This window comes from Crotalus tigris, unplaced genomic scaffold (assembly GCF_016545835.1).
Source record: "Crotalus tigris isolate CLP2741 ecotype Arizona unplaced genomic scaffold, ASM1654583v1 scf7180000024339.11422700, whole genome shotgun sequence".
Taxonomy (NCBI): domain Eukaryota; kingdom Metazoa; phylum Chordata; class Lepidosauria; order Squamata; family Viperidae; genus Crotalus; species Crotalus tigris.
Window position 1 is genome coordinate 6,195,778 of NW_024100509.1, and position 12,143 is coordinate 6,207,920.

Consider the following 12,143-nt stretch of genomic DNA (forward strand, 5'->3'; position numbering starts at 1 on the left):
TGCATCGTCTTTTAAGATTTTGAATAGCTCAGCTGGAATACTGTCACCTCCACTAGCTTTGTTGTTGCTCAGATTTTCTAAGGCCCATTTCACTTCACATTCTAGGATGTCTGGTTCGAGGTCAGTGACCATTCATTGTGGTTATCTGGGATGTTAAGCTCATTCTTGTATAGTTCTTCTGTGTAGTTTTGCCATCTCTTCTTAATCTCTTCTGCCTCTGTTAGGTCTCTGCCATTTTGGTCCTTTATCATGCCCATCTTTGCATGAAACGTTCCCTTCATATCTCCAGTTTTCTTGAAGAGATCTCTGGTCCTTGCTATTCTGTTGTTTTCTTCTATTTCTTTGCACTGTTCATTTAAGAAGGCATTCTTATCTCTTCTAGCTACTCTCTGGAATTCTGCATTCAATTGTGTGTATCTTTCTCTTTCTCCTTTGCCTTTCGCTTCCCTTCTTTCCTCAGCTATTTGCAAAGCTTCCTCAGACAGCCATTTTGCTTTCTTGCATTTCTTTTTCTTTGGGATGGTTTTAGTTGCTACCTCTTGTACAGTGTTGTGAACTTCCATCCATAGTTCTTCAGGCATTCTATATATCAGATCTAATTCCTTAAATCTATTTGTCACCTCTACTGTATATTCATCAGGAATATGATTTAGTTCATACCTGAGTGGCCTAGTGGTTTTCCCTACTTTTTTCAATTTAAGCCTAAATTTTGCAACGAGAAGCTCATGATCTGAGCCACAGTCAGCTCCTGGTCTTGTTTTTACTGACTGTATAGAGCTTCTCCATCTTTGGCTGCAGAGCACATAGTCAATCTGATTTCTATGTTGACCGTCTGGTGATGTCCATGTGTAGAGCCGTCTCTTGGGTTGTTGGAAAAGAGTGTTTGTTATGACCATCGTATTCTCTTGACAAAATTCTATCAGCCTGTGCCCTGCTTCATTTTGTACTCCAAGGCCAAACTTGCCTGTTATTCCGGTTATCTTTTGGCTTCCTACCTTAGCATTCCAATCCCCCATGATGATAAGGACATCATTTTTTGATGTTAATTCTATGAGGTGCTGTAGGGCTTCATAGAACCGGTCAATTTCATCCTCTTCAGCACCAGTGGTTGGGGCATAGATTTGGATTATTGTGATATTGAATGGTTTGCCTTGGATTCGAATTGAGATCATTCTGTCATTTTGGGGATTGTATCCCAGTATTGCTTTTACTATTCTTTTATTGACTATGAAGGCTACTCCATTTCTTCTGAGGGATTCTTGCCCACAGTAGTATATCTGATGGTCATCTGAGTTAAATTCACCCATTCCTGTCCATTTTAGTTCGCTGATTCCTAAGATGTCGATGTTCAGTCTTGTCATCTCTTTTTTGACTACATCTAGCTTGCCTTGATTCATGGATCTTACATTCCAGGTTCCTATGGAGAAAAAATCTTTACAGCATCGGACTTTCCTTTCACCACCAGATATATCCACAGCTGAGCGTCCTTTCGGCTTTGGCCCAGTCGCTTCATTCTTTCTGGCGCTACTAGTACTAGCCCTCTGCTCTTCCCCAGTAGCATATTGGACACTTTCCGACCTGAGGGGCTCATCTTCCAGCGTCATATCTTTTTGCCTTTTAGTACTGTCCATGGGGTTTTCATGGCAAAGATACTGGAGTGGTTTGCCATTTCCTTCTCCAGTGGATCACATTTTGTCAGAACTCTCTGCTATGACCTGTCCGTCTTGGGTGGCCCTGCACAGCATAGCTTATAGCTTCATTGAGTTACACAAGCCCCTTCGCCACGACAAGGCAGTAATCCATAAAGGGGTCCCTCTGATACACCCCATCATCTAATTCCTCAGTTCTCACTTTAGCCCTCTTCTTTTGCCAAGCATCTTTCCCAATCAATATATTCCATTGAATCAAAAAGTCTTTCTATAATCTTGCAAATGTTGTTGTGGATATAATAGGCAAATCAAACATCATGTCTTTGTAAAAAGATTTTGCCCCTTCATATTCATTGAAGATTTCTCTCATCATCCCTTTTCTCCCCATTTCTTGTGGTACTCCCAACAGCTCAGCAATCCATTTTGTAAAATCTTTTTCCTTATCCTCAAATTTACTTTCTTAGAGTACAAGTTATCTTTTCCATGTTCAATGTTTCTTATAAGTCTTTCTCTACTTGAATCTCCACTAGTTTATATTCATGCTTTACATGATCTCTCTCTTTTTTGTTTTCTGATCATTTAATTGTTGTGACGTTAAATTGAGAATGCATTTATTTAAATTTTCAAATTCATTTTTAATTTCTTCATGGTTTGAAGTTAATATCATTTGCATCTGTTGTAACAGAACATACATTTCCTCCTGGTAAATATTTATTTTTTCTTGATATGTTCTTTCTGCAGATCTCTGATGCTCCATAATAACCAAAATCCTTTCTCTGCCAATCACTTTAAAGTCACAATTTAAAAAATATTTATAGTCCAGGAAGGTCAATTTTTTCTAAGTTTTATAGTTCTCACTTTGTAGATAGTCCACAATGTTTTCTTTTCTTTTGTTATAGCTGCTCTTTGTTTAATCAGAACCCTGAAGGTCACAACAACAGGTTTTTCTTTCTGGGCTGCATATTTAGGGCAGTATTTTCGCCCACCACTAGATGTCAGCACCAGTCCATCTTTGAATTTTCTGTTCCCCCCCCCCCCCTAAACTTAATTTGCCACTCAGTTTCAGAGGATTTTTACTTCTTGGGTTTTTTCTTTTTCTTTTTTCAGGAAATCAGTCAAGTAGAAGAGAGAAAATCAATATTCTTACCCAGTTCACTCACGCTGTTTACAATCACGCTTAGTTTAGTGCTTTTTGGTTTCGTCTGCATGTAGCTTGGACTAGAGCAGCGGTTCTCAACCTATGGGTCGCGACCCCATTTGGGGTCAATCGACCATTTCACAGGGGTCACCAAGCAAGGCTGTCTGCCATTTTTTCCCCTTTTCTGGCGGGTGCCTTACCTCCCTTGGTCTGGGCCAGCTGGTGGCCCAGCCGTTGGTCGGCCTCCTCTGTCTTTGCTGCTTGCCAGCTACGCCTTGGCCGGCGCAGGGGGGCGGCACTACGCATGCGCGGCACTCCCGGGCAGAGAAAGTCCTCGACTTACGACCGGTTGGGTAGTCCTCGACTTACGATCAGTTTAGTCCTCAACTTATGACCAGTTTAGTCCTCAACGTACGACCGGTTGGGAGTCGCGGCATTAAAAAGGTTGAGAACCACTGGGCTAGAGTCACGAATGACGCTAGCCTTTCTTCTGTCGGTTTTTGGAGAGCTTTCCCCAGACGTCTGGATCAACCGCCATCTCCCCAGGATCTGTGGGCTTCCCTCCTTCCTTGCCACCTCTCCGTGTGGCTTTGGGCCCATTTAGAGTCCCCAAACAGAGAGAAATCAGCTGTAGGGCTCAGATCGTCTTGATCCTTGGCTGTAGCGCTAGCTGCGCTGAACCGGAAGTCTTATCTTACTACTTCTGTTTTGCCCAGGATAATTGAGCTGTGCCATCAGTTTCCCCATGGTATTACAGACCAAGTGATTCAGAACGACATGCCTCACATGGAAGCTCAGCAACGGGCTATGGCCATTAACCGACTGCTATCTATGGTAAGAGCTTCCTGAATTGTATGTGGTTGTTGTTTTTAAAAAAGTTATCTAGCTGCAGTCTGAAATAAAAATATGTTCTATGTGTTAAGAATACTATTTTAAAGTAAGAATACAGTTTACAGTTCTCATTACTCTATAAGTTCATATTTAGATTGGTGCATCTTTGCTGTACCAGGATCCTTATGAACTTAGTGTCCTTCATCCTGTTTGGAAAAAAAACCTGTTTTTTTAAAATAACATATAATTTTATTATTTCTTTTTACAATATTTTATAATCTGTTAACTGTTTAATTCCTGTTTACATATTTATTAGATTCAGAGATAGTTTCAAATGGAGCAGCATAAGTAAAAATTAAACAATAAATGAAATAATAGGAATATGAGCTTGCCAATGAATAGAAGTTCACAGAAAATTGTAGACAGTATATGCTTTTTGACATATGTATCTGTTTGCTATAATTATCTGCAAATAATTATAGTTTGGAATGTCTTTATATTCTGCTTTTTAATCAGGAGCTTTAGGTAATATGTCTGCATCTCTTAAAAGTGTAAACCATCCATTTATTTTCAGAAGAAAGATAAAATAATTATTCTAATAAAGGTCAGGGTTACTGAATTTGACTAATGTGACTGAGGACTTTATATTTATTTATTTATTATATTTCATATTTCTTAATCTCCCATTTCCCTCACAAATGGGCAGTAAGGAAATATGCTTATGCATTCGTTATTAGAAATCTGTGGAAATGCTTTAAAATTGTGTGTATTCTCTTAGGGTCAACTAGATCTTTTGAGAAGCAGTGGTGGACTTCTCTACAGAATCAAGGAATCTCAGAATGCTGCGTATGGATTATTTTTTTTACTCTCTTTTATTAAAATTGTCCATGAGTTTCTTAGTATGAAAAAGTATAAGTTATTGATTTATTCAGCATAACATGAGAACATGACAGAAGAGAAGTAAACATACACACACAATTCACGTAATTATACACAAAAACCTCTCAGGGGTACAGTAGTGGTCTCTTCTAGGAAATCAGAGAATCTTTCCATTCCCACAGATACAGGGCAGAGGTACTTCCAGTATCACACCTGTTCAGTTTCATGCAGACAAAGTGAGGCAGGTTAAAAACAGGTGGTTTGTTAAAGAGATCACTAATGGTCAGGTCACAAGAAAGTACCTTGGACCATTCCTCTCTCCAGGCATTCTTGGGGTTAAAGGGAGTAGATGTTAGGTGAATAGCTGTTTTCCATGCTGGCCTAAGTGATTTCAATCTTGTAATGGACTGTGCATAGCCCTGGTGAATAGGGAGAGCCTTGTTGTTCAGCATCCTTGTCCATAGCCAAATGAGAGCTTGTTGTCTTCTAATGTGGTATGATATTATTAAGAAATGGTAACCATTGCACAGGAGTAGGATACAGTGTGCCAGAGATGATACGCATTGACTATTTGGATGTGGATGCTATTAAGCCACACACTGGCATAATATTCAGCTGTGGAATAAACCAAAGCCAAGGCTGTTGTTCATGGGGTATTAGCATCAACACCCCAGGATGTTCCAGCCAGTGTACTCAGTAAATTGTTGCGACTTTTCAATTTTGCAGCTATTTTTTTCTAGGTGTTGTCAGGTTACTGATCTGTCCAATGTTACCCCCAGGTACTTTGGAGAGTTATTAAGTAACTTTCATTTATCCCTTCATAAGGTAGCAGGTCCAAATGGAAATACAAGTACAATCACAACTGAGCCTGGAATTTTGGTCATAAGTCATTGGTGGTCACCACATGACCTGGCTCAACTTTGATTCCATCATGGCTTTCCCAGGCATGGTTGTTAAGCAACTTCCATCGTTAAGTATACCATGGGGTGCCTCGGTGGGGAGAGTCCCTGGGAGGCCTGGTGCAGGCCACATGCAAGTTATGGGGGTGCTGCTACATGGCATGAGCACAGGGAGGCTAGAGAAAGAAGCTGTAGGTGCCCTGGCCTGGCCAGCAGCACAGCAAAAAGTCTCCATGTCCAGAAAACAAAATGCCTAGAAAGCATCCACTGCAGGCACAAAGCAGATACTCCGCTGGAAGCTCCAAATGCCCAGGAGACTCCAAGGGCACAAACCAGAATTCTTTTCCTCCAAAACCTAAAATGCATTTTGAACATCAGCTACCCTCATTATCCTGCTGTCCACCAGTGCAACTGACCTTCATTGTCTTCTTCCTCTCATGAGACTGCCCAGTTCTGGAGCATTTTTTTCATATTGGAAAAAAAAAGAGTTGCCCTCATTTTCCCAATATTTAGGAAAGAGATTACAGCTCTCCCAAGGCTGTGCTCAGTACCCTCAATTCCAAGAGCAAAAGTTTTGGCTGCCTTTAGCATTTTTTTTCTTTGGAAAGGGCTAAGCTGTGTGTCCCTCATAATCTCAATAGTTTTATGAAGTTTTGGCCTGACTTTCATGGGTTAAAACCATTAAGCACACATTCCTAGAGGAGATCTACTTCACAGAAGCCATTTCCATTTCCACATCTTAGTATTTGATTCTATGCTCTTGTAAAAAAATGCATTTATTTGGAATATTGACACTTTAGGCTGTAATAAAAAATAAAAAGAGGGTGGGGGTAGAGGGGTAATGGAATTAATACAGAAATATCTCTCAAAATAATATCAGTCAACCTTCAAATTCTATTAATCTTAATTATATTTCTCTTATTTCAAATACTCAATGGGATAAAAATAACAAACTTAATACAGATGTTTATTCCTTAAATAGCCTTCATAAACAGAAATTTATGCTGAGAGATATCCTTGGATAAAGACTCTTATCTTCACTCTGACATGTCTTTCCACCCAAACTTTCCAATTCAGTTTCTTTTTTGCTAACTTAGTTACTGCTGATAAGTGAGCTCTCTCTATTTAATATTTTTTTCTCAGGAACCTAGCTAAAAGCTGATGTTCTGATTTAAAATTATTTAAGTGACAGGGTCCATCTATCCAATGATCAAAATCAGTTTGTGGATTGTTTTAACTTTAGCCAGGATCTTTTAAAGATAGAAAAAGAAAATCCAGTTACTTCCAGAAAACACTTTTGCATTTTTCCCTCATACACTGTGGTATAAAGTTTGAATCCAAACTTTAATCATAAAGTGAATTCATTTCATCAGATTGTACTGCTGGATTTGTGCCCTTCACTCAGAAAAGAGGGACACATTTCACTTCTGTAGAGCCCTTAGGATTTTTATTGGAACCTTCAGGTCTGAGATATGCAATCAGTTTTCTATAACCTACAAAGTATTTGAAGAAAGAAAATGTCAAAAAGATCAATCAGCAAATATAACAAACTTTAAAAGAAACATTTTGGGATTTTGTACTCTAATATTGAGAATAAAAAGCAGACTTTACTATAAAAAATTTTTTCTTATCTTCAGGGATAGAACAGATGGACTATCTAGAACTTAGCATATGTTAACTTTGATAGGTGGAGATTTTATAATATCCCATTTTTGTATTTGCTTAATTCCTGATTATTTTTAACTGGATTATGTTGGATTTCTTTTTTAACTTTTCTATTATTTATAATAGCAACAGCAAAAGGTGCTTTTTTTAGTATAAGTTCCTTTGTTGAAGGCTTTGAACCATTTTGCCCTGAAGTAGATGTGCTACTGGGAGGAAGGAACACATGTGAGTTGTTGTGTGAGAGATCAAGCAGCCAAGTGATCTCATTCTGATTCACTGAGAGGATTCCAGTGGTTATAATTATTCAAGACTAGCTTTATCTCTCAATGGAGTTTCGGGAAACAATACTTCACTTGTGCTATTCATTTTCCATATTTACCAAATCTTTTTGAAAAAATGTTCACTTTACATTCTGTTTTCTTGCAGCAAAATGAAGGGATCTGACAATCAGGAGAAACTGGTATATCAGATTATAGAGGATGCAGGAAATAAAGGTCTGTGTCTGTTTTACTGTTTCTTTGTGAAGTACGATAGCTGTCCTGTTCTTGAATATGGTGGAATTCCAAAAGTATGAGAAAATTACTGAAAGCTTGCTAAGCAAATATAAAAAAATCTAGACAAATTCATTTTCATACATAAGTGATCAAGAAATAGTAGGAAAAAAGAAAAATCAGAAATTAACGGTTCTTTCTATCATTTCCTAATTTGTAGAAAATGTATTGAATATGTAGTTGACTTGGCAGCTGTTTGTTTGGTATTCTATCCCTGTCTAGTGAAAACAATCAGATCCCCACTTGAAGAGTTCAGTTAGTTATTTTATTGCTCATGGCTATAATATAAGAAACTTCTCAGACTGGTAGTTTGCACCTAGACCATACTAAATAAGATTTAATGGCATTCGGGAGAGGGCATTGAACCCTGTCCTCTTCTGCCTATGTAGAGATTCCAGACACCCCTGCTTGATTCCTCCTCCCAGTTTGGCCAATCCTCCTGTGACATCATCTTTGGTGGTCAAGGCCTGCATTTGTCCTTTGAAACTAGTTAAAGAGTTGTAGTTGCAGAAAACTGGGTGGAGTCTTGATAAAAAGTGATTGAGATGCTTGTGATTGTTAATTCCCAGATTGTCTTTGGTTGGTTTACTGACTCATTAAAAAAAACAAAAAATAGTTTCATAAATGTGCCCATCTGCACAAAGATGGTTTTATTGTTCTTAATATTATTATTATATGAAATTATCATCCATGCATCTGGAATAAAAAAAACAAAACTCTGTTCTTTGAGTTCCTGTTATGAGAACTGATAATAGCCATACTTATTATTAGCTATTTATTCAGCACCTGTTGATGACACAGCAATTGCTACAGCTCTCTATACAACAGTCTTAAAGCATTCTTTCTGTGAGTCATTGGATCTACGTAGCAATAGCATTTAGAGTAATATACCATCCCATAGTGCTTTACAGTATTCTCTGGGCTGTTTATAATGTCAGCAATATTTGCATATTGCCCTCAGTAATCTGACCTTGGAAGGATGGAAGACTGAGTCAACCTTGAGTCCTGTCAGGATTGAACTCCAGCTGTGGGCAGAGTTTGCCTGCAATACTGCACTTAACCACTGCGCCATCAGAGCCATCATCTATGTACGTCTTCTATAGTAAGCAGAAGAAAGCAATAGAAAAAATAATTGTGGAGAGCCCATGTCAGGATTGTTCATGGCCACTAGAAAATGTTTAAGTTCTAAGATGGCGGCGCCTGGATCGGCTGCAGCTGCATTGGCTCTCGAAGGTGAAGAGTTATGGGAGAGATATTAAGGGATATAGGCCACACGATCAGGAAGGTTTTAATGTGTTTGAGCAATGTGGTGGAACTAAGGTAACATACAACATATGACTGACAATCTTTGCTGCCATGGCGAGTTTCTAGCTGTTTCGGAACTGTTAGTGAGACTGTTAAAAGTCGTTGGTGCTGTTTGAAATTGTTCTGCCGGCAGCAAGATCTGACTGCTGGCCCAGCGATGGATTCTATTGCAAATAAGGGCTGTTTCCAAAGGAGGCAGAGGAGGAGAAGTCCCGAAGCTTATGGAGCGAAGGAACTGGATGAGGCTGTCAGCAGGCCCAGAGGATGGGAGAGAGGCTTTTGGAGGAGTTGGTGGGGCGGCAGCGTTCTCCAGGGGCAAAAAGGAGTGAGGCCCCTTTAAGGAAAAGATGGAAGAGACAAGATCAGAAAAAGAAAAGGAGGCGAGTTTGTCGTGCAGGAATACAAGTTAATTTAAGGGATAATCCACATGGAGCTCCATTTCCATCTGTTCTGTTTGCCATCGTTCGCTTCCTAGAGACTAAAATGGAAGATCTGTAACTTGAGCTGGTCACGAACAAGGACTGTATATTGGAAGTGATGACCCTTTGAGAGCTGTATGCAACAAAATTTCATTTTGATGTATGCCGATTGGTATACTTTCAAAGTGACAATAAAATTGTTGTTGTTGTTGTTGTTATGATGTCCATGGCAGAAAAGAGGAAGGTGACGTATATTTCGAAGATGACTTTTTTATTCTGCAAGCTTCTAAGGCAACAAAACTTCTCAGGAGATTGCCATTCAGCAGCATGTCTTTCTGTGGATTAAATAGTATGAAAGAAGTATGTAGATTATGTGGATCATTGCTACAATTGCTACAATACAGAAGGATCTTGACAGACTTAAACATTGGACCCTTTCTAACAAAATGAAATTCAGTGGTGAGAAAAGTAAAAATCTACATTTGGACAAGAAAAACAGAATGCACAGGTATAGAATAGGTGGTAACTGACTCAATAATAGTAACTGCAAGAGGGATCTTGGAGTTCTAGTGGACAATCACTTAAATATGAGCCGGCAGTGCTGCAGCTGCCAAAAAAACCCCAACACAGTTCTACACTGCATTAACAGAGGAGTAGAATCAAGATCACACGAAGTATTGGCTTCCAGTTTTGGATCGCAGCGCTGGCGGATGTGCGATGAGAGCACTCTCTCCACTGCCTGGTTTCCCTTCGTCGGGCGACTCTGAAAAGGGTCGTAAGTGGCCTTGGAGGGGCGAAGACCGTGAGGAGGACCCTCAACAGATTGCGGAAGGGCGGTAGCCCTTCCGTTTGATCCGAGGCAGCTCCTTTGGACCGTCAGAGAAAAGATCGGTCATTAACATGGTCGATCACTAAGCCGTGCCAGCCGAAAGCCAAAATTACCATCAAGCACAATGAAGCACCGCAGAGGATTTGGGTGAGACCTTTCCTTACCTTTCTTTTACCCCAACTACCTTCCTGTGAAAGCCTCTTGAAATTTCTTCTCCACTTTTAACACAGCGGTGTCTGCCTACTCTGGGAAACTAAGCTTTAAAAAGAAAAGAATAGATAATCTAAACAACTAAATAACTGGATTTTGATTTTTTGGATATTTTGGTGTCCCAAAAAGTTCATATTACAGGGACCTATCATCTTACCTATTTGTTAAGTTGGGAAAATGTTTTTTTAATTAGATAAAAGCCTAACTGGTGTCTGGAAAAAGATTCTATAGCCTATCAGGGACATCTTGTGGCAAAGCCTGGTACAGCAACTGAATTTCTTTGACTGTGAGGCTTGCTTACTCCCTAGATTTGCCCTTCACATTATCTAAAAAAGATAAGAACTTGAAACAGCTGGGTGGTGAAAACAATTTCTAGGAACAGTGGAGGTGGACATTTGCTGACTTTCCTAAACATAGCCTCCACTAAAAGACTATCTTTAATCACCATAGAAATGGAGGAATCCTACCCACAACTTAACTATAAACTTATACTTGAAAAAATTCTCAAAGCCACTGAGCTAATGAAATTCAGAGTGAAAAACAAAGATGTCATCTTAAAATTACAAATTGAAGCCCAGATTCCGATCAACTTATAAACCCAAAAACAATAGAAGAGGAACAAATCAACATCAAAGAGGATTCTACACAACAAACACAATTTATTGAGAACTTTGACAATCAAACTCTGATTTCAGCCAAAATACCTGCAACTCAAAAAGCAACAGAAACTGAAGAAAGCAACATTAAGATGGAGGATGTCGGACTTCCAGTTTGTGATCGCGGCACCGGCGAGCGCACGAAGAAGCTGCTCTCTCCGCCGCCTGGTTTTTCTCCGTCGGAAGACCCTGCAAATGGTCGAAAGTAGCTCTGGAGGGGCGACCATTGCTGAAGAGGGCCCTCGACTGACCGTGGAAGGGTGGTAGCCCTTCCATTGGATCTGAGGCAGCTCCTTTGGACTGAGAAAGAAAAGATAGGCCATTAACATGGCCGATCACCAAGCTGTTCCTGCCGAAAGCCCAAAGCACTACTAAGCACATCGAAAGCAACTTGAAGGAGTTGGATGAGACCTTACCTTACCTTTCCTGCTTCCCAACTATTTGCAAATACCTTTTTCCCCCTTCTCAATTCTGCGGCTCCTGCCTACTTTGGGAATATAAAGCTGAGGAAAAGAAAAAAAAAGAACAACTAGACTAAACGACTAAATATTTGGACTTGTAATTTCTGGATATCTGGGCTCCCAAAAAGTTTTTTACTCTCACAGAGACTTATTGTTTTGCTAGTTTGTTAAGCTGGAAAAAAAAGGAATATTTCTTCCTTCTTTGAACCTGATAAAAGCTTAACTTTGCATGTTACTGGGGACATCTTGTGGCAAAATATGGTTCAGAAAGTGAAATTTTTTTTCTGACTGAGACTTCTGAGACTAAAATTTGTCCTTGATATTATCAAAAAAGATAAGAACTTGAAACAGCTGGGTGGCGAAAACAACTCTCTATAATGGAGGTGGATACTTATTGACTTTCATTAAAAAATAGCCTCCACTAAAGGACTATTTGCAAATACCACAGAAATGGAGGGATACCACCCACAGCTTAAGTTCAAATTTATACTTGAAAAACTTTAGAGGCTACTGAGCTAATGAATTCCAGACTGAAAGATATATGTGCCACCTTAAAGCTACAAAACGCAGCCCTGGCTTCAATAGATGAACTTACAGCTCAAAAAGCAACAGAAGAAGAAGGAATTAACACTAAAGTGGATTTTAAAGAAG

General features: G+C 39.4%; 1 protein-coding gene across 3 annotated transcripts in view; it reads left to right on the forward strand.

Annotated features, from left to right (window-relative positions):
• Positions 1 to 12,143, forward strand: part of POLR3F (RNA polymerase III subunit F) — a 54,472-nt gene that overhangs the window by 2,984 nt on the left and 39,345 nt on the right. For all 3 annotated transcript variants that reach the window (XR_005554630.1, XM_039326167.1, XM_039326166.1), the window contains exons 2-4: positions 3,504 to 3,621; positions 4,397 to 4,464; positions 7,488 to 7,555. Coding sequence is in view for 2 of the 3 variants with exons in the window: in XM_039326167.1 (XP_039182101.1) it covers positions 3,504 to 3,621; positions 4,397 to 4,464; positions 7,488 to 7,555 (254 nt within the window). In the remaining variant the exon portion in view is untranslated. The remainder of the gene's footprint in view (positions 1 to 3,503; positions 3,622 to 4,396; positions 4,465 to 7,487; positions 7,556 to 12,143) is intronic.